The sequence below is a fragment of the Hyaena hyaena genome, unplaced genomic scaffold (genome assembly GCF_003009895.1).
Source record: "Hyaena hyaena isolate Hyena2069 unplaced genomic scaffold, ASM300989v1 scaffold_64, whole genome shotgun sequence".
Lineage (NCBI taxonomy): Eukaryota > Metazoa > Chordata > Mammalia > Carnivora > Hyaenidae > Hyaena > Hyaena hyaena.
Genome location: NW_024080698.1, coordinates 1,854,916 through 1,876,782, shown reverse-complemented (window position 1 = coordinate 1,876,782; position 21,867 = coordinate 1,854,916). Strand labels below are relative to the sequence as shown.

Here is a 21,867-nt window from a genome sequence, read left to right as displayed (position 1 = left end):
TTTTTAAAAAGTGGATTTATTTATTTTGAGGGTGGGGGGAAAAGGGCGGAGAGAGAATCCCAAGCAGGCTCTGCACTGACAATGCAGAGTCTGAAGCGGGGCTTGATCTCACAAACTGTGAGATCATGACCTGAGTCGAAATCAAGAGTTGGATGTTTAACTGACTGAGCCACCCAGGTGCCCCTTTTTGATTTTTTAAATTAAAGATCAAACCTCTAAAAAATACATTTAAATAATCAGGTCTAATATTAACAGAGAGGAATGGAATAGAGCACATTCTGGAAACTTCTTAAAAAATTCCTGTATACAGAAACAATGCACAGCCACAAGTGTTCACGCACATATGCACAAGCGTACAAACTGATACTACTTGCCTGTTTTCTTCTGAGATTTCAATTAAACTCTTCTGCAGAAAATGAAGCACTGAAACAAAAAGAATATATAATGACAAAGCAGAACCTAAAACTGTGAACTTTAATGTCACAGTTTTACCTGAAGTGATATCATAGTACAAAAGCAGGAATTTAAAAGGAAGGGACACAATGTGCTTTGGTAATCTGCAAAACTCTACTCATTGCCAAGACACTGAAAAGAACCAGTTCCAAAATGACATACAAGCAGTTACACCCTCAGAATAAAATCAAATAACAGGACTTACCATTTTTAAGAAGCTTATTAACACATGCTCTACCTGTGGGAATAAAAAAAAAAAAATTAACACTGGTAGGGAGCCTCGGGACCAAAATTATTTGCATCATTTAAAAACAATAATGCAATGATAGAAAAAAATACTACAAAAGAGCTGGCTTACCCAAGTCAAAGTTCTCCATACAGGAAGATATATTGTCAATTACTTTCCTGTAAGAGTATAGATCAGTAGTATTCAATTCTTCCTGAAGACGAGAAGTAAAACTTTGTATAGCCTCAGTAAGAAAAAATTCAGGTAGTCCGTTTAGTGAGCTAGAAAAAGAACGAAGCATTAAAAATCTGACAATCATGTAGTAGTAGTGGACACATGGAGTGGGAAGGGAATCATACAAATGAAGGAATACTGAGCTACATCTTCAAAATACAGCCAGAAAACTTTAAGTTCATGCCACAATTGTTGAACTCCTTGTTTCCATCTTGCCTCGCTCCTCATCAGAGTAGCCAGAGGGGTATTATAAAAACGCTGTGTTAAACTTCAGCCTAAAATTGTCCAACATGTCCTTCTCAGTCAAATTAGTTGCCACAGGGCTGACAGTGACTTACAAAACTCTATAAACTCTAGCCTCACCATTATCTCTCCAGCGCCATCTTGATCCTGGTTCACTTAGCTCTAGCTACATGGCCTCCTTGCTGCAACAATATAACAAAGTCTTTGCTCTTGCTATTTCCTCCAACTGACACCTTTCCCTCAAATAGAAACAAAAACTATTCCCTCATCCCTTTCAGGTAAATCTCAAATATCACCTTATAAACGACATTTTAGCCATGATATCTGAAGTGACCACCATATTTTAAATTGTAACCTTCACCCCATCCTTGATGCCCCCATTCCCCACCACTGCTTTGTCTCCATGGCATTCATTTCATCTAATCCTACATATTTTGATTATTTGACTGTTTTCAATCTTCCTCTTAGAATGTAACCTCCATTCTAAACTGTTTTATACACTGTATCCCCAATGCCTAGAATACTTATTTGACATAGAGTAGATGGTCAATAAAAATTTACTGAATAGGGGCACCTGGATGGCTCAGCTGGTTAAGTGTTGAATTCTTGATCTGGGCTCTCGTGGTTATGAGACTGAGCCCCACGTTGGGCTCACCAAGGAGTGCAGAGCCTGCTTGGGATTCTCTCTCTCTCTCTCTCTCTGTCCCTCCCCTGCTTGTGCACATGTGCTCTCTTTCTCTCTCTCAAAATAAAGTTTTTAAAAATTTATTGAATAGATACATTTAATTTAGTGTCAATTTTACCTCAGTTAATCTAAATCAAAATCACTAAGGGGGCGTCTGGGTGGCTCAGTCAGTTAAGCTTCTGACTTCAGCTCAGGTCGTGATCTCACAGTTTGTAGGTTTGAGCCCCGCATCAGGGTCTGTGCTGACAGCTCAGAGCCTGGAACCTGCTTCGGATTCTGTGTCTCCCTCTCTCTCTGCCTCTCTCCTGCTCACACTCTGTCTTCTCTCTCTCTCTCTCAAGGCTAAGTAAACATTGAATTTTTTTTTAAAAAAACACTAGGCTTTTTTTTTTTAATTCCTAGAGTCCTAAAACTCTTCTGGAAGACAAAGAATTTAGAAATCGGAATAGTCTGAAAAAGAAAAGTCACCAAAGGGGTGACTTGCTTCAATAAATAATTAAACTACATTATCAAACTACAGTAAATAAAAGTGTGGTGTTGGTGAGTAAACAAATAGACCCAAATCTAAAATTGAATCTATATTTATACAGGAACACAGAACATAATAAAATGGCATTCCAAAAACACAAGAAAGATGGATGATTCAAAAGTTTGGGGAAAAGTAGCTCCCCATCAAGGAAAAGAAAACTAAACTGGATCTCTAACTTATGCTCCACTCAAAGCTTAATTGTAGATGAATTTAAAAGTTAATCAAAATTAAATAAATAAAAGTATTTTAAGAAAAGCCAAGCAAGTAATTGTATATGATCTTATACTAGAGAAAGCATACATAAGCAAGGCATGAAACTCAGAAATCTATACAAAGAAAAATATTAGATTTGATTACCAAAAAAAATAATTTGTAATTTTTAAAAAGCAAACACACAATAAACAAAGGAATATATCCAGTCCATAATCTATATAGAGCTCTTATAAATCAGGGAGACATTCTATGGTTGCTGACTTCCTGCAGGGACTCCCCATGCCCTTCTTTATGGGCAAAACCCACCTCCCACTACAGAGGCTAAAGGTGGGAGAGGCTTGCTTCCCAGCCACTCTTAAAACCAGAAGGAGGGTGTATGACCTAATCTTGACAACAGAAAGAGATAGGAATTCTCCTGGGACCTTCTGCAAAATGTTTTCTCTCCAATAAAAGAGTTGGAAAAGAGGAAATCTCTTTTTTTCTGGATGCAGTCATGTCGGTCTAAGGTGGTTGTAACTGCTACGGCCCCTTGTAATTCTGAGGGAAGATATGGCCAACACGTGGGAGAAAAATGGAAAACATCAAGATCTTTGATGACATGGTTGACTGCTTCACCAAAACCCTAGAACTGGCCACTATCTGATCATTTGCTTTTTGACACGTTAAATAACCATGCCTAAGAAAAAGACATTCTGACAAGAAGACATACAAAAGATATGTATATCTTTTGTATATACATATAGTATATACAGAAATAGTCAAACTCCACACACTAAAAAGTATTCAACTTCACTAGTAACCTGGGAAATGAAAAGTAAAACATGATGCTATTTTTTACCCATCAGATTTTTTTTTTTACAAATAGTTTATTGTCAAATTAGTTTCCACATAACATCCAGTGCTCATCCCCACAAGTGCCCTGCTCCATGCCCATCCCCTCTCCCCCCAACATCCATCAGTCCTCAGTTTTTGTCAGCATTCAAGAGTCTCTCATGGTTTGCCTCTCTCCCTTTCCCCCACCATTTCCGCCCTTCTTCTCCCCCATGGTCCTCTGTCAAGTTCCTCCTAATCCTCCTATACGTGCAAACATATGATATTTGTCCTTCTCTGCCTGACTTATTTCGCTCAGCATAACACCCTCAAGGTCCATCCATGTTGCTACACATGGCCAGATTTCATTTTTTCTCATTGCCATGTAGTATTCCATTACCCATTAGATTTTTAAAGATCTAAGGATTGATATTACCCAGCATTATAAAGGTATGAAGACACTGATACTCTTGTTCACTGTTAAGAGGGGTACAGTTTAGCTATGTTTTTGGTGAAGAAATTCCACTTCTAGGAATTTATCTCAGAGAAATACACATAAAGACTATATATGTGATTAAGAGTATCACTGCATCATTGTTGGAATAATGAAAACAAAACATTAAATGTCAATGAGAAAGTGACTAAATACATAATAAAGTACATGTAAGTTCTGTATCCATATTATGGAATATTTATAGCTGTAAGAAAAGATAAGGACTTTTGGTGGGAACATAAAATAGTAAAGACATGGAAAACAATATGGAGGCTCCTCAGAAACTTAAAAATAGAACTACCACATGATCTAGGAGTCCCACTTCTGGGTGTATATATCCAAAGGAACTGAAAGCAGGATGTCAAAGAGATATTTACACATTGTGCATGTTCACAGCAGCATTCTCCACAACAGAGAAGGAAGTAACGTCTACCAACAGTTGAATGGATGAATACAATGGGGTACATATGGACAGTGGAATAGAATTCAATCTTAAAAAGGAAGAAGATCCTGCCACATGCTACAACATGGATGAATCTTAAGAATATTATGCTAAGTAAAACAGCCAATCGAAAGAGGGACAAATACAAATATTCCACTTATCTGAGATAACTAAAGTCATCAAGTTCATAGAAACAGAATTGTGTTGGCTAGGGGCTGGGTAAGGGGCAGAGGGGACTTGCTGTTTCATGGGTATGAAGTTTCAGTTTTGCATGATGAAAAAGCTCTAGAGATCCACTACACAACAATGTAAATATACGTAACACTCAAAAATGGTTAAAAAGGCAAATTTTATGTTATGTTTTTAACACAATTTTTTTAAAAATAAGGACTATATTGACATGAAAATATCTCTAAGACGTTCTTTTTTTTTTAAGTTTATTTATTTATTTTTGAGAGAGACAGAGAGGAAGCAGGGGAGGGGCAGAGAGAGAGGGAGAGAGAGAATCCCAAGCAGGCTCTGTGCTGTCAGCACAAAGCCCAATGTGGGGCTCAATCCCACAAACTGTGAGATCATGACCTGAGCTGAAACCAAGAGTCAGGCACTTAACCGACTGAGCCACCCAGGCGCCCCTCTAAGACATTCTTCAGTGAAAAAACAAGCTCCAGAGCAATAAGAGTATAATCACATTTATGTACAAGAAAATCAAAACTAAAATATTATACGCATATTAAACCCAAAGAAAAGGGTCTAAAGAGATAGATACCAAAATGTTAAGTAATAACCTTTACTAAAGAAAGTAACAGAGGGGAACCTGGGTGGCTCAGTCGGTTAAACACCAGACTCTTGGTTTCGGCTCATGTCATGATCTTCCTGTTCACGGGATGGAGCCCCACATCAGGCTCTGCGCAAATGGTGTGGAACCTGACTGGGATTCTCTCTCCCCTATTCTCTGCTCCTCCCCCGCTCAAACACACACATGCCCCTCTCTCTCTCAAAAATAAATAAACCTAAAAAAAAAGTAAAGTAAGATATGCCAGAAAGAGTGAAATAGAAGGCTCATTTTTTTATTTTGTTCACTTCTGTATTGCTTGAAGTCTTTAGATTAAGCATGTATTCCTATATTACCTGTGTAATTAAAAATATTAATGATGAATTAATCATTAATTCATTTATTCATTCATTCATTTTAAATGAAGAAAAAATGGGAAAAACAGAGGAAAAAGAAATAGGATGACAGATTAAATTTAACCAAGAATTGCATTAATATAAATAGACTAAACCAGGAGTCTGTAAACTATAGCCTGTAGCCTGTTTTATTAAGGTCTATGACCTAAAAAGTGTTTTTACATTTTATAAAAGTTGTAATAAGTAAACAAAGCAGTGACCATATAAATGAAATTGTTAGTAACATATTTCAGTTCAGTTTTACCCAGCCAGGAGAACTTTAAATACTGGTTACTTTTGCTCAAATTGAACATTTGTAATGCTTAACTTCCTTTTTTTTTCCTTACCTTGCCAAGACTTTCTTTAGGGGATTCTTTAGACTCAAAGAAAGATAAATGCGTGCTAAAATATCCAAACAACTTCGAATACTGGGATCACAAACGCCATTTTTATCTGCCTTCTCCAGTAAAGGCACAATCTACAATCCAAAAAATTCAAAGTCATAGTACTTTTGTCTAATATCAAGTATATATAGCAAAGTAACAGTTTCAAAAACTCTTTTAAGTCTCAATTGAATGAGACTTAAGTCTTAATGTGAAATATTTTCTACATTATATTGTTAAGGCTACTGACTTAAACACCTATTTTAGTATTTTTAACTTTTAACTCATAACCCCAGCTCCCATTTTACCCTCCAGACCCATCTCTATTAAGAATTAGACTTGTTCATGGCTCAAGTTATAGGAATTCTGCAGCATTATTGAAAAACCAATAATATGTATCATTGTTTTCCAAAAAAAAATTATGCAAGTTCAAATGGTAAATCCCAATATTGAAATACTTACTGGTAAGGATAGTCTTTATGTTTTAAATTAACATTTTAATGCATCTGCTAAAAAGTTTTAAAGATCCAGATCAATACAAATAATTTTTTTAATTTATCTCCACAAAAAAGGTATGCACAACTGGCTGAGTGTCCCATCTATTTACAGCTCCAATGGTAGGGAAAACCTGAATATGGCTTCTATTGATACCCTGAATGAAACAGGATTATACAATGAACAGAAAAGAAAAAAAAAAACCTATTCTTTAACAGATACACTGAAATTAAAGATCATGAACCAAAAATTATCAGTTAATTTTAAAAGTTCATAATAGCATGATATGTTATTCTTCAAGATGCATCAGTGACTATCAATTCAGTCTTACCTGTTTAACACAATGGATTTGTGACACTCCATCTGTGAGTTGTACACAATGTAACAGCAAAGAAGCTAGATTCTTTCCTTCCACATCAGCCAAAGCTAGATGAACACAGATACACAAAAACATTTTGAGGATTTAACAATCTATGCAAATGAGTTTGCCTTTGCTATGCACTAAGCAAAATCTAAGTATTTATAAACAAAAAAAAAAGCAGGCAAAACTTAGTCTGAACACAAAATTTTTAGGAAACCATTTTACATGCAAAACTGAATGTCAGTAACATGGAAAAATTAAATAGCAAGAGTCTGAACATTAAGTGACATTGAGTCTTGACATAAAAATACTCTGCAACCCAGAAAAGAAATAAACAAATAAGGTCAGAAATCACTTACATCTCAAAGTTTCAAGGTCTTCATGGCAAATGGTCAGTGCAGTTACTTGCATTTCTTTCTTCTTCTTTACACCCATTTTAAATAGAATTATTAGTAGACACTGCAAAAGAATTTAAAGCGTTGTCTAACTCAGGATTTCTGAAGTAGACAGTTAACCAAAGCTGTGTGACCTGGAGGAAAGGGGACAGGACACGTGCCATAAGGCAGCGGCTGTTGGAGGACTGTCAGAAAAAGATGTCTTTTGTCTTGCTGGAGAATTAGGTAAAGTCAGCGCAAGCTTCGGGGAGGCCGAATCCAGCTCAATACAAGGGAAGAACTTTCTGGTCTAACTACAGAACAGACTGCCTTTAAACAGAGAACTGCCCAACCCTGGAAATATCCAAACAGAAGCAGAAGGAACTCTCTACACTTGGGACTCCAGCAATAGCCTCACAACTGGTCTCCTCTCTTCCCCCTTGCTTCTGAAGAGTCCCTTCTTTTTACAGTCTTTTTAAAACTCTAACCAAATCTAATTACTCTCTTGCTTAAAACTTTCCAAGGGCTTCCAATTAACACTGAGAATAAAATCTAGCTTGAGACCTTAGCCTTCAAGGCCCTAAGTCCTCTGGTCCTGCTTTCCTCTGCATTTCATCTCAAATCAATCTTCTCTTACCCATCTAAGGGACCTTGACCTTCCAATTACTTCTGCCTGATAATGTTTGTTCCACCAGATCTTTGCAAGACCTTTTCCTCATCTTTATGGTCTCTTCTCAAGTATCACCTCCTAGGAGAAGACTTCCAAGACCACTCAATCTAAAATGCCACCACTCCTATGCACAGATCATTTCCATTCACTTATTTTCTTCATAGTACTTACTATTACCTGAAATGGCAGTAACTTGTTTTTTGTGTATTGTCTGTCTCCCCCAATAATAAACATTATGAAGGCAGCAACTTTAATCTGTTTTATCCACTGTTTTAATTCTCAGTTTCTAAAACAGTGCCTGGCATATATTCAGTGCTTAATAAACATTTGATGAATAAATGAATTAACTAATCAACACCGTCAGAGATGTTCTAGAAGGGAAGTATGCTTCTAACAATAAAAAAAGTGTACTGCCTGGTATATATATCAAAGTGACAAGTTACCCCTGACCTTAAAGAACCTATGGTCCATCTGCAAAGTAAGAAAGCAATCAGCAATGGAATGTGAAAAACCAATTAACAGAAAATGGTGATAAAAAGAAACAGAGAATGGTAACGACAAGGGAAAAATTTGCAAAGTGACATGACTACATCTAGGGGAATAATTGGGGATCGCTTCCTAGGAAAGTGACCAATACACAAACTTAAGAAGGGACAGAGACAGATAACTGGGGAGACTTTTCTGGTGAATGGCGAGTAAGTTTACAGCAGGATTTGATCTTGGAACCCTCAAGACTACACAAAGATAGGCAAGGTGTTTATGCGTGCTCAAGGGATGACTAAAGTTTGTCCTGATGAACTGGGCCTCCCCAAAAGGGAAAACCCCATGGCCACCCTATGACACTGCCTCAGTGGCCAGAAGATGCTCAGCAAACTGTAGTCCTAAATCCCACTGGCTGCTTTACTCCCATCCACACCTGGCTGGCTCTCACATTCTCTGGGTAATTTCCGAACCACGTGGAGTCCAGAGAACGCCAGGTGATCAGAAAAAGTAGTTAAAGTGCTGTCTCCATGGAGACCTAAGCGACCGGAAATCAGCACCCAAACCGCCACATTCTCGCGATAGCCCAGGACGGGAGAACTGGTGCGAATCGCCAGGCTGCACCAGCCAAGTGGCGGAGCGGAGCAGTGAAGGGTCGCGCTACCGCGGGTCTGGCCGACAGAATGCCTGGGAGCCAAACCTCGTCCCTGGGAGCGTCCAGAAGAGTCGCAGCCGTCTAGACGAGTTCCGGAGCTGGTCTGGTTGTCCGGTGTCTCCGTGGCTCGCAACGTGGTCTGTTGACTACCGGGTCGGGGTGATGGGAGGGACGCAAGGGGACCTGGAGCAGGAGTGATCGCGAGAGTTGAATGACTGAGCTCTCCCAATCAGGAGTGCGGAGCGGTCGTGATGTCACCGCGAGCGGGTGTAGCCGAGTGGATTTGGGTAGACGCCGACTTTAGGAGAGTGCGCGGTGAAACCCGTCCAGCGCAGGGCAGAATTCAGCGGGTTGGAAGTTTGTCTGTTTCATTAGCTTCAGGGCACTCTAGACCTCGAGCACCTGGGAAGCCCCTTTGCTTCAGTCCAGACCTTCCACCCTTCTCCCACACAGTTAACCCAGCGCAGGGGCAGGACGAAACTGCCTCCGGGCTGCGGAAACCGACGACCGTAGAGCCTGGGAGATGGGGTCGGGAGAGGGGCGGGTGGAGAGAGCCGAAGCCACAGTAAGAGTCCGGTTGTGTTGTTTTGTTTTGGAGAGAGGGAGACACAATCCGAAGCAGGCTTCAGGCTCTGAGCTGTCAGCACAGGGCTTGATAACGGGGCTGGAATTCACACACCGGGAGATCGTGACCTTAGCCGAAGTTGGAGGCTTAACTGACTGAGCCCCCCCACCCCACCCCACCCCCACGCGGGGGAGGGTGTGGTGGGGGGCGGCGCAAGATCAGGACACAAACAGAAGCTATGCAAGTTGGCCAGTGTGGCTGGAGCCTAGTTAAGGAGATAGGCTGTAGGGAATGGGGCAAGGAGATTCAGACCATTTAAAGCCCGGTTGCCTGTTGTAAGGACTTTTACTCTAAGTGAAATGAGTGATTTTGAGCAAAAGAGTAATAGGGTTAAATTTACGTTTCAAGAGAGTCACTGGAGCTACTTTGTAGTGGAAGCAGCGACCAGGGAAGGAGTAAGTAAGCTATTGTAAACTAGGCTAGCAAAATGGTGGTGGATCAGAGGGGATGTTAACAGTGGAAAGAAAGTGTGAGGAGTGTACAGATTCTGGATGTGACTTGGAAGTAAACTAATAGGATTTTCTGCAGGATAGGATATGGGGTATGAATAAGAAGAAATCAAAGATGAGCCCAAGATTTCTGGCTTGAGTAACAGGAAGGATGAAATTGCCATAGAGTGATGGGGCAGAATTTTGGAGTGGATTTGAAGGGGCTGAAAAGACTGGGAGAGAAATTGGCAAGATCAAGTAGAAACAACTCTAGTATTTCCATTACACAGGGTCAAATAAATGGACCGGTATCCTATGGGAAGTAGAGGCAATGAAGGTTTAGGTTTTAAAGATTCAAATAGTAACAGGTTTAGAGAAGCCCTTTGTTTTTGTAGCCACCTGGCACTACCAACTTGAAACCACTTGAAATTCTCCGCTTTGGATTTTCTAAAATAAACAGGATCACCTGGGTGGCTCCCAACTCTTGATTTCAGCCCAGGTCATGATTTCCTGGTTCCTGAGTTCAGGCCCCCTATGGGGCTCGGCGCAAACAGTGTGGAGTCCCTCTCCCTCTCCCTCAGTCCCTACCCTGCTTGTGCTCTCTTTCTCTCTCTCAAAATAAATAAACTTAAAAAAAAAAAGTTTGGGGGCACTGGGTGGTGCAGTTGGTTAAACTGCCAACTCTTGATCTCCGCTCAGTTCATGATCCCACAGTTGGTGAGTTTGAGCGCCACATGCTCTGCACTGATGACAAGGAGCCTGCTTGGGATTCTCTCTCCTTTTCTCTGCCCCTCCCCCGCTTGTGCGCTTGCTTGCTTGCTCGCTCGCTTTCTAAGTATTTTATTTATAAAAATGTATTCCTTTTTTTTGTAAAAAATATATTCCAAGGGAATTTTTTAAAGAATCTATAGTCTTTAATATATAAAAGTGTAAAAGAAAACACATAAATGAGATCTTACTGTAAAAGTGGACTACATAAAATCATGAAAAATAATTTATTCATGTTTCGTTCAGTGTAGTTTAGCTTTGGAAATATGTACCTGTTGAAGCAGCATTTTCCCCTCAACTAGTGAGTGGATTACTTATTTAATGACACATTTTCACACATTGTGATTTTTTAATATCTTGGACATTTGAAAGGACATTTGAATAATTAAAATTTGACCTCCAAAAACCACAAGAAAGGGTCTTAACTGCCTACTCATCTAATACTTGTTCTAAACATCTCTATACAACCCAAACCTCAGACCCCATCCACGGTAAGTTTTTTGTAAGTATTGTTTTCCTTAACTGAAAAACATAATATGGTCTGTCAGTTAGTTTTATATTCCCAGTACCTCCTAAAAAAATACAATTTAGGTAATTGGCCAACAATAATAATGATTTGCATAATTAAAGAACCCATCATAAAAAGCTTTTATGGTACGTGGGTGGCTCAGTTGGTTAAGTGTTCATCTCTTGATTTGAGCTCAGGTCATTTTCTCAGGGTTCCTGACCCCCAGCCCAGCATTGGGCTCTGTGCTGACAGCACAGAGTCTGCTTGGGATTCTCTCTCTGTCCCTACCCACCCCTCCCCTCTCTCTCTCTCTCTCAAAACAAACTTTTTTTTAAAAGCCTTATGTAATGATTTCATACCCATCTAGATGTCATATCTAGAACTATGAGTGTGAGTACTGTGTTATTTTTTGGGGTGCCTGGGTGGTTCATTCAGTTAAGCATCCGACTTTGGCTCAGGTCATGATCTCACGGTCTGTGGGTTCGAGCCCCATGTCGAGCTCTTTGCTCACAACTAAGAGCCTGGAGCCTGCTTCAGATTCTGTGTCTCCCTCTCTCTCTGATCCTCCCCTGCTCACACTGTCTCTCTCTCTCTCTTTCTCTCTCTCAGAAATAAATAAAACATTAAAAATTTTTTTAAAATAAAAGAAATATATATTATTTGTTAATATGTTTGTCCTTGAGTCAATGAAATAAAGCAGAGTTCTTCTGGTATTTATCTTGCTGCATAATAAGTTACCCCAAAACTTAATGCCTTAAAACACTACGTTTTTAAAAATTTTATTTTAGAGAGACAGAGAGAGTACAAGCCGGGAAGAGGGTCAGAGGGAAAGATCTTAAGCAGGTTTCCATGCTCAGTGCGGAGCTTGATGTGGGACTTGATCCCATAACCCTGGAATCATGACCTGAGCCGAAATCAAGAGTGGGAAACTCAGACTGAGCCACCCAGGTGCCCCTAAAACACTACATTTTTACTGCCTCACCATTTCTATGGGTCAGAAATTCAACAGACATGTATGTGGCTGAGTGCTTCTGGCCAGGAGTCTCTCATGAGATTGCAGTCCTTGGAAGATTTGGCTGGAGCTGGAGAAACCACTTCCAAGCTGACTAAACCCAGTGGCTCTGATTGTTAACTGGAGGCCTCAATTCCTTCCATGTGGCTTCTCCCCAGGCTGCTTAAACATCCACACAGCATGGTGGCAGGCCTCCGCCAGAATGAGCGTGGAAGCTTTAATGGCTTTTATGGCCCAGCCACATAAGTCACTCATCATTTCAACAATATTCTGTTAGTTAACAAAGGTAGCTCCATTCATCATGAGAAGGGATTACACAAAAGTGTGAATACCAGGAGGCCATATAATTGGGGAGTGCCATTTTGGAGACTACCACAGTACTATAACACATCCATGGGGTTGTCCTCAATGCTTAAAATGTACTAAGGAATCACAACTGTGGAATGACTTATTTAAGGGTTGTTTGAATAGGATTTCCACAGTACATCTTAGGGACACATTAACGCTTATGTTTTCTTAACAGTTATTTGCCTTTAATGATACACGTTTTCGTACCAGATAGCCACAGAACTTAAACATAAAACTAGGTTTATTGTGGGTAAGGACCATTTTAGATGTTCTCCAAACTTTCTCTTTTTAAGCCTTTCTGATCTTCTCCCTTCCCTACTGAAGAGCCCATAGTGGCTTGTCTTCTAGTAGACCTTCCTCTTTTCTTTCCCTATGTACCAGGCTCTGCTCCACCTCGAGTGACCTTCTCAAAAGTCCCTGAAAGCACTGTTCTTTCATGTGCTGTGTTGTGCTCTCTGCTGGGAGGGTCTTTCTTTCTCCCACCTGAGAAACTGCGGCACACTTGAAGATCCATCTGGAACATCACCTCCTCAGTGAAACCTCACAAGAAATCCTTCTTCTGCCATACTGAAGATTTTTGTCTCGCTTGTAACACTGTCATTTTGGTAGAACATGCCAGTTATTCATATGCTTGTCAATCTTCCTCTGAGTTTATGAACTTTTCCAAGATAGGGACCATCTTTAGATCCCTAGTGCCTCGCCCAGTGCCGAGCATGGGTAACTCAGCAAATATTTGTTGGGATCGGGTAATGGCCATCAAATTCTTCACAGTGTTAACAGGAAGTGGTGCTTATTTTACCACTCTGTGGCAGCAAACTATAGAATTATTTCAACCTGAGAATGAGTAGTTTGGCCAGGACGAATATTCACCAGAGTGTAGTCAGTGGTTTTTTGGGGGGTGAAATTACAGGAGGCCCTCACTTCTCATGCTATTTTTGCATTGTTTGAATAATAGCATACTTTTTCATAGGGAATATAGCGTTCATACAGAAAAATACAAAAAAAGTATTTATGAAGAAGTTTACCTTATTAACATTCTCCCCAAAAGTATGTTAGAATAACTTGTCAACTCGGTTTAAGTAATATAATATGAAATAAAACATTCAAATAGAAGATTACTTCATGAAAATTTCTCAGTGCTGTGTGTATGTGTGTTTTCTTTGTTGAGTATTATTCTAGTTCTGTTGGAAATACTGGTATTTTGATAGGGATGGCATTAAATCTGTAGATTGCTTCAGGTAGTATGAACATTTTAATCATATTGACTCTTCCAATCCATAGCATGAAATATCTGTTTATTTGTGTCATCTTCAATTTCTTTCATCATTGTTATATACTTTTCAGAGTACAGGTCTTTCCTTGGTCAAGTTTATTGCTAGGTTTTAGGTTGGTTTTTTTTTTTGGTGAAATTGTAAATGGGATTGTTTTCAATATTGTGTTTTTAAAAGTCAGCATTATGGCTGTTTATACTTATTACATCAAAAAATCAAACCTTTAAAAGAAAATTTAAGTAACTTAAAAATTAAGTAATAAGTAAAAAATATTAGTAAATATGGGCTGAAATATTAGAACAAAAATTGTGTACACATTATGTTTACAACTTCATAAAAATATAGATACTGTGAATAAGGATTAGAAGAGAATGTGTTTGGAAAGAGTTTATCAGGCGGTGAGATTGAGTGAAATTTTTTTCTCCTTAAACTTTATTGTTGTAACACTGGGTTAATAAACTTTTCTTTTAAGGCCTGTTTTTATAATCACCAGAAAATTAACATTTTTTGCCATTTGAATTATGTTACTATCATTTTATTTTATTTTCGTTTTTTTTTTTTTAGATTTGATTTCTAAATAATCTCTATACCTAGTATAGGGCTTGAACTCACACCCCCAAGATCAAGATGTTACTGTCACTTTATTTCTTACTATTTTTTAATGTTTATTTATTTTTGAGAGAGAGAGAGAAAGGGGGACAGAGGATCTGAAGCGTGGTCTGCGCTGACAATGGAGAACCCGAAGTGGGGCTCAAACTCCCAAACTGTAAGACGATGACCTGAGCCAAAGTCAGCTGCTTAAAACCGACGTAGCCACCCAGGTGCCCCAACATGTTGCTGTCATTTTAAAGAAGGGCAGTAGTTGTGTTGGGCACAGATGGAAAAACATAAAAATTTTTAATATGTAACACCATCCTTGATTAAAATGCTTCTTATTTTAAATTTTTCTTAACTTTTATTTCTTTTTGAGAGACAGAGCAGAGAGTCTGATGCTTAACTGACTGAGCCTCCCAGGCACCCCCATTCTTATTTTAAAAAGCAGTCTCATTTCCCACACATTATTCTGCCACCCAAAACCAGCCATTTGGGAGCCCATGTATGGACTTTATCTAAGAGAGACAAATGAGGGAGAGTTGCATCACCTAGTCCTTAGGACAGTCCCAATTCTCAGCCCTCCCATGGAAGGGGCTAGTAGATGCCTACTGCCATTTCTTTGGGACACCTGAAATGGAGATGGAAAGTGTGGTATAAATTTTAGAGAGTAGGCCTCCACCCTACTGCGTTCTGCAAGGGGAGAAAAGCGTTTGTAAAATATAGTTCTAATTTATTGGAAAAGATGGAGACTTTGTTGAGTTTTTAATACCCATGAATATTAATATTATTGTGACTGCATGCATTAGGTTTCTAGAGCAGAGCAGATTGCTATTATTTACTTTCGGCAAACAACAGCCACATCGTTCCCCAGTGCCCAAATTCCTATCCCTGTGATGAATCAGAGCTGGTTGAATAAAACTTTACATATGAATTAATGCATATTATAGGTGAGGAACCCCCTAAACATGCATCCGGGCACTTATACAGAAGGCAGAAGCCATTGTACCTTTTCCCCTCTTCTTTAGAGAGTTTCCTTGCAGATGCCATAGGAAGGATCCTGGATTCTTACTCTTAACTCTTTGGAATATAAGTGAATTTCTCCAGGGGAAAGATAAACCTGATGTCTCCAGTTTTACTACCCAGAGATGCCTCCACAATACAAGTCTCATTCCTCTCCTTGAAATGTAAACACAAACACATACATCCAGGAGGTAAATCTCTGTAGTTTACCTCCCGTGGATGTTACAGAGTGAATGCTGTATGTGTGTAGAGTGAGTCTCTCCTGTATGTGTCCCAGAGTTCTCTCACTGATCAGTCATAAAGTAACCTTCCCGGGCTTGATTTTAGTCCAAGTCCCCAGTACAATTTGCGTAGAAAGGCCCAAACTGCAAAAACAAGAATATCTTCTCTACTGTTCCACAGATTGGTTAGAACAGCCCAAGATTTGTGTGTCCAAGTTTGTGTGACCTTTCACGTTTATTTCAATCTGCTGCAAGTGCTTAAAATCTCTGAAAGTCTTCTTTTATCATCTGTTTTGTGTTATTTTGACTACGTAAGGAAATCAGCCTTGTTATTTATGACCTAGCTTTGGTTTTGGCCATTTGATCAATTGAGCACTCTCCTTGGTCATACCTGCCATATTTTAAACTTACTTTGGATGGTTTCCAAAAATCAAATCCAATTCCAAAGGATAAACATTTCTATAACCATTGGGTATCCTGAAGCGAAAGCTTTAAAAAGAACATCCAAAAAGGTTTCCAAAAATATTATGAGTTATACTAATATTTGAAGAAACAGGTGTATGACCTCCCAAGGGCTATTTCTCTGATAGGGACTATTTTCATTTGGTTATGTAAGTTTTGGGCTATTTTCTTTTTTAATTCACATAACTATATAAGGAACAGAGAAACGTATGTTCTGGTCCTGACTTGATGTCACCAGCACCAATCCTTAATGCAGTGAAGGGAACCTATAAAGTTCACCTCAGTTCTCTCCTTCCAACCTTGCCTACAAATGAATGGAATATTCTTTTCCTGATACCTACACTGTTGCATTCTAGGAGCTGCCATAATACCTTTCTTTTTCCCAGAGGTATGAGCAAGACAGCCATGAGGGTAGCTGGCTGATCCAATATTGGTGACTTGGGTTGAATGCGTATAGATATCAAGGAGGCAAGAAATCCAGTGGCAGTAATATCAAGTGGGGATGAGCAACTAGTCTGAGCTCTCCATTCACAGCAGGCTCTCATCTGGCGCCCGAGTATGTAGGGAACAGGTTCTGATCACTGGGGTGAAGAGTGTGCCAACTGAACGGTAAGCAGTCCTTCAGGGCAGGAATCTCGGCTCATAAGGCAGTAGCCTAATGGCAGTAAAGACAGTGCTTCCCAGTAGACAGACAGAGCTCCCCAGAGCTCACTCCTAACAGCCAGGGTATCAGCCTATCTCAAATCCAAGTGTGGTCTGGCCACGAAAGGAATGAGCTAGATCTGAACTTCCCAAATGGTGTGCTTAGCAGACTGATGGTATTGCAAGTGGTCAAGGATACACTGAGATCAGGATCCCTCAGCCTTCCCACAGCTCGGGACCCTTACACATACCTGTCCATTTACCCATATTCTCATTTTCTGTGTCTGTAATGAGAAGCCCTGGACAAGTTCTTTCACATTGAGGGCAGGAGCTGACCAGTTTGGGGTCATTTTTTGGAGACATAAAGTTTAATAAGCTGAATACTCTTCTGCAACTGCTGTACTTGTGAGCCAAACAGACATGAAAGATACCTAAGTGGATTTAAAAGATGATTAGGAGGCCTGATCATCAAAACTCAAGAACTAATTGAGTGTAGGCAATAAGTAAAAAGCAAGAGGTTGATTTCTAGGTTTTTGAGTTGAGTGAAGGCACCCATGGTCTTGATCCTCTAGCAGCACTGAATTGAGAGCCAGTGGAATAGCTGCCTCAGACATTTTGGGGTTTGAGATAAAGTAGTTAACACCCTTGCCCCTTTCAGACAAAGCTCGATTCGCTTCCATGGCCACTTCTGGAAAAAGGCTACAAAGTAGGGCCATTCAACTTTATTTTAAAATAATACACAGGGACACCTGGGTGCCTCAGTCAGTTAAGCGTCCAACTTCAGCTCAGGTCATGATCTCCTGGTTTATGAGTTGGAGCCACACACTGGACTCTGCACTGACGGTGTGGTGCCTGCCTGGGATTTTCTCTCTCCCGCTCTCTGCCCTTTGCCCTCTCTTTCTCTCTCTCTCTCTCTCTCTCTCTCTCTCTCTCTCTCCCTCAAAATAAATAAATAAATAAATTTTTAAATAAAAAATTTAAAGAGAATTGGCTTAGAACTGGGTGAGGCTTTGCCTGCCAGAGAGAGAGGAAGCACTTGAGCTGGGCGGGACCAGGGCAGGTTAGGGCTGGTCAATAGCAACAGTAACAGCTCTCACCATTGGAGCCTTCGGCATGAACCACCCCCCTGACACATAGCAGCTCAATTAATTCTCACACAAACCTATGGCTAGTTACAGTCTCCATTTTACAAGTGAGAAAACTGACTTTCCTAGGGATTAAGGGAAAGAATTGAATCAAAAAGATCCTGTTGTGCTCGAATTACGAGTCCCCTGAGACCTCCAAGGAGCCGACACCGATGCAAGTACATAAGTCTTTATTACAAGCTCGAGCAGGGGCTCACCCGCCTACCAGCGCAGTGGCAGCAAGGTGAAGCCCCGAACAATAGCAAGCAGGATTTTTATGGGGTCAGGGACGGGGGTGTTACAGTGCACACATTGTAAGTATGGCATCATCACATAAGCACCAATCATAATTGTACAGCACCCATGGTAACAATTTTGACCATTCAGTGTCTGTGAGGCGTCTGTTACTTTTGGTGGGACCCAATCATGACCTTTGAGAATCCTTTGAAAATGACCAATTATGAGGTGAGTTCAAAGGGCCCACGTGGGGTTTTAGGCAAGAGTCCTCAGTCCCTGACTCAGACCACAGGAATGTTTTTAACTTATTTTGATTGGCTAATCTGAGGGTGGTCCGAAGGTGGCTTCAGCTGAAGCTTTTCCTGGAACTGGGCTACGTGCAGCCCGAGGTTGCTCTTAATGGAAGACTTAATTTCAGTCTCCTCAATCCAAGTGCAAAGCTTTACCACTGACCAGTAAACTATTTAACCTCTCTGAGCCTCAATTTTCTCACCTTTAAAAAAAAAAAACAACTTGTAATTATACCTACTTTGCTACATTGCTGTGAGAATTAAATGAGATGGCACATGTTAGGTGCCTATCATAGTTTCTGGAACATAATCCATGTTCAACAAATGGCCTATTATTTTTCTCATTCACATTTGACCCTAGATCTATAAGCCCTCTTTAATTTACTCTCAATGTTCTGAACTCCCTGGGGTAGACTGCATGAAGTGTTCACAAAAATGCCCAAAATCCCTTCACATGGCAAAAGGGATTTTGCAGATGTGGTTAAGGATTTTGAGATGAGATTATCCAGGATTAGCTGGGTGGTCCACTGTAATCACAGGGCTCCTTATGAAAAAGAGGTAAGAGGACCAGCATCAGAAAAAGGAGATGTGTTTCTAACCTCGGAAGATCCATTTGGTGCTTCTGACCTCCAGAACTACAAAATAATCAAGGTATATATTAAGCTACCAAATGTGTGGGATTTGTTACGGCAACAGTAAGAAAGGAATACATTCCCTAACTGAAAAAGGTGCCAGCCGACCCCAGGCTGCACACCTACGCTGACCCCAGTGTCCATGCCAGCCAGCTGCAGGGTACTCACCTGGCCGGCTGTGCCCAACCCCTTGGCTGTCAGGCAGCCTCACGGCAGGAGAAAGTAAACCTATGCAGCTGCGGTTTTTGAGTTTGGGCTTTTTCCTCCAAGAGATTTTTTTTGTTTTTAATTTAAGGGACAGATATTGAGGAGAGAAAAAAACATGGAACAAAGAACTACCAAATAGATAATAAATACACATGCAAGCTGTTTTGCTAGTTTTATAACCGCGACACGGCAGAGAGACAAAACATCACAATAAAGTTTCAAAGGTGGTGGTGTTCCTTTAGCGTGGTAAGTCTTCAGAATCTCGGCTGCAGTCCTTGTTTTGGGGCGCATCACTGAATCCCTGGCACAGTCCACGCTTTGACCGGGACTTGAACAGAACAACCACGTGGCCTAGGTGGAAGCCCTGAAGTGGGCGTGCTCCTGGGTCACGTGACCGCCGAAGCCCCTCCCCTTGGTGCAGTGCGGTCCTCTGGGTCGTACTTCCCCAGGACCTGAGTGACGTGCTCCTGGAATCTGGCGGAGGCTGTTTACGCCTCTCTGACCCTCGCCTTTCAGTAGCACGCGGCCCAGGCTGCCCTGGCTTGGCTGGCCCTGGTGTCTTCCTGCGGCCCGTCGCTGGTGCGCGAAGAGGTGAGTCCAGGCAGGGAGGTGTCTGTCCTGTACCGGTGTGAAAAATTCAGCCAAACTCCGCCCCCCTTTGCCGGCCTTCCAGCACACACAAGCAAGGGCGGGAGTTGGGGACTGTTGGAGGAGGTAAGGCACCCCAGCGTGCAGGAGGGCAACGAACTTCAGAGGGGGCGCACAGGCCAAGGAGTAACTGCCCTGCTGAGCCCCAGAGCCTGGCTGGGACTGGAGTGGGTGTATCAGGAGCCAGGGTCTCCTTAAAGGGCACCATACACACTAGCCCCTCACTCTGGGAGCCGGGTAAAGGCAGTCAGTCTACACACAGTCCATCCTGGCCCCACACCCAGAGCTCTCCTAGACTAGGGGGAAACACATGTGGGGGGTCCCTTCCACCAGACCCCAGTAATTTACATGTATTCCTTTCAACAGACCTGTCAATTGAAGTTCTCATTTTACTGATGAAGAAACAGTTCAAATGGGGCAAATGGCCAGTGTGTAATGTGGTTCTGACGCTTAGTCCAGGGCTCTTTCCATTACATTCCAAATGCTCCTTTTTATATGCGAATGAGGCCAATTGTGTCGGTGACACTTTCCTACAAAATGAAACAATGCCATAATTACGAAGGCTGGGGAATTAATGGTACTAAATGGGTAATTTGGGTTTAATGTGAAATCTTGGAGTAGATGACCTAGGTCCAGAAAGAGTGGCTTTTCAAGTGTCACCTCTGCCATCTGGTGGTCAAATGACAATATGACTGAAACAAATGGGTATTAATACTATCATCACGTAGAAGTCATGCGTGCCCCCGAGGCTGGGTGAATGATTTGAGTGTGGACTCTGACTTTTAGAGCCTGAGATGACAAAGTAAAATGTTAAATATACAAATAAAGGTCAGAGATTTTCCATAATAATCTCTGCTTAGGGTGAGGAACCTCATAGTTTACAATGGAAGAGCCCATTCATCCATTTATTCAACAAATATTTATTAAATCTTGTCTTACATCTTTTTGCCAGGAAACAGATTCTAGGAGATTTACATAAGAGAGAGTTTCTGGATAGTGCTCTTTTTTTATTCTTTTTATTTTTTTTAACGTTTATTTATTTTTGAAGGAGAGACAGAGGATGAGTGGGGAAGGGGCAGAGAGGGAGACACAGAATCTGAAGCAGGTTCCAGGCTCTAAGCTGTCAGCACAGGGCCCGATGCGGGGCTCGAACCCACTAACCACGAGATCATGACCTGAGCTGAAGTCGGACGTCCAACCGACTGAGCCACCCAGGCGCCCCAGGAGAGTGCTCTTGAGAACAACCCCCTGAAAAGGCTTGAAGGAAGCAGAACTAATCAGAAAGGATTGAACTAGGATAAATTTGCCACAGAGGACTTAGCTCCCTACTGGGAGCTCTGGAGTTGGCTTAGTAAGGACAGAGCCTCTGTCCTTCCTCAACCAGTTATGTGATCAGTGAGCTGTACCAGCTGACACTAGCCATAACTAGGGGAATGAGTGCCGGGGTCCTAACAGGGGGTCCAGGAAGCACACCACACCATCCACTACAGACCCACGACATCTTGGGCACTGTGCCATGGTCTAGAGATATGCTATTGAACCAAACAACATCTCTGCCTCCAAAGGTACCCAGGGGTGCAGAGTTAAAGAATAAACAAACACGGGGCACCTGGGTGGCTTAGTCGGTTAAGCGTCCGACTTTCGCTTAGGTCATGATCTCGCGGTTCATGGGTTCAAGCCCTGCATCGGGCTCTGTGCTGACTGCCAGCTCAGAGCCTGGAGCCTATTTCAGAGTCTGTGTCTCCCTCTCTCTCTGACCCTCCCCTACTCATGCTGTCTCTCTCTCTCTCTCCTAGAAATAAATAAAAATTTTAAAAAAAAAAGAATAAACAATTAAATGTTTAAAAAAGCAGGAAACAGAAAATCATCTTGTAGCTACTAACTGTATCCCATAAGCTTGAATAAACAACAAAGAAA

General features: G+C 41.1%; 1 protein-coding gene across 5 annotated transcripts in view; it reads right to left on the bottom strand.

Annotated features, from left to right (window-relative positions):
- Positions 1-9,267, bottom strand: part of THADA (THADA armadillo repeat containing) — a 319,486-nt gene extending 310,219 nt beyond the window's left edge. For 2 of the 5 annotated variants that reach the window (XM_039232420.1, XM_039232421.1), the window contains exons 1-7: positions 8,959-9,261; positions 7,094-7,193; positions 6,705-6,799; positions 5,843-5,973; positions 812-960; positions 659-691; positions 375-423 (exon numbers count right to left, since the gene is read on the bottom strand). In XM_039232420.1, the coding sequence (XP_039088351.1) occupies positions 375-423; positions 659-691; positions 812-960; positions 5,843-5,973; positions 6,705-6,799; positions 7,094-7,169 (533 nt within the window). In that variant the 5' untranslated portion in view covers positions 7,170-7,193; positions 8,959-9,261. Of the gene's footprint in view, positions 1-374; positions 424-658; positions 692-811; positions 961-5,842; positions 5,974-6,704; positions 6,800-7,093; positions 7,194-8,958 lie in introns of all 5 variants that reach the window. The other 3 variants (XM_039232422.1, XM_039232419.1, XM_039232418.1) reach the window with 3 other exon arrangements.
- Between the last annotated feature and the right edge of the window lie 12,600 nt (positions 9,268-21,867).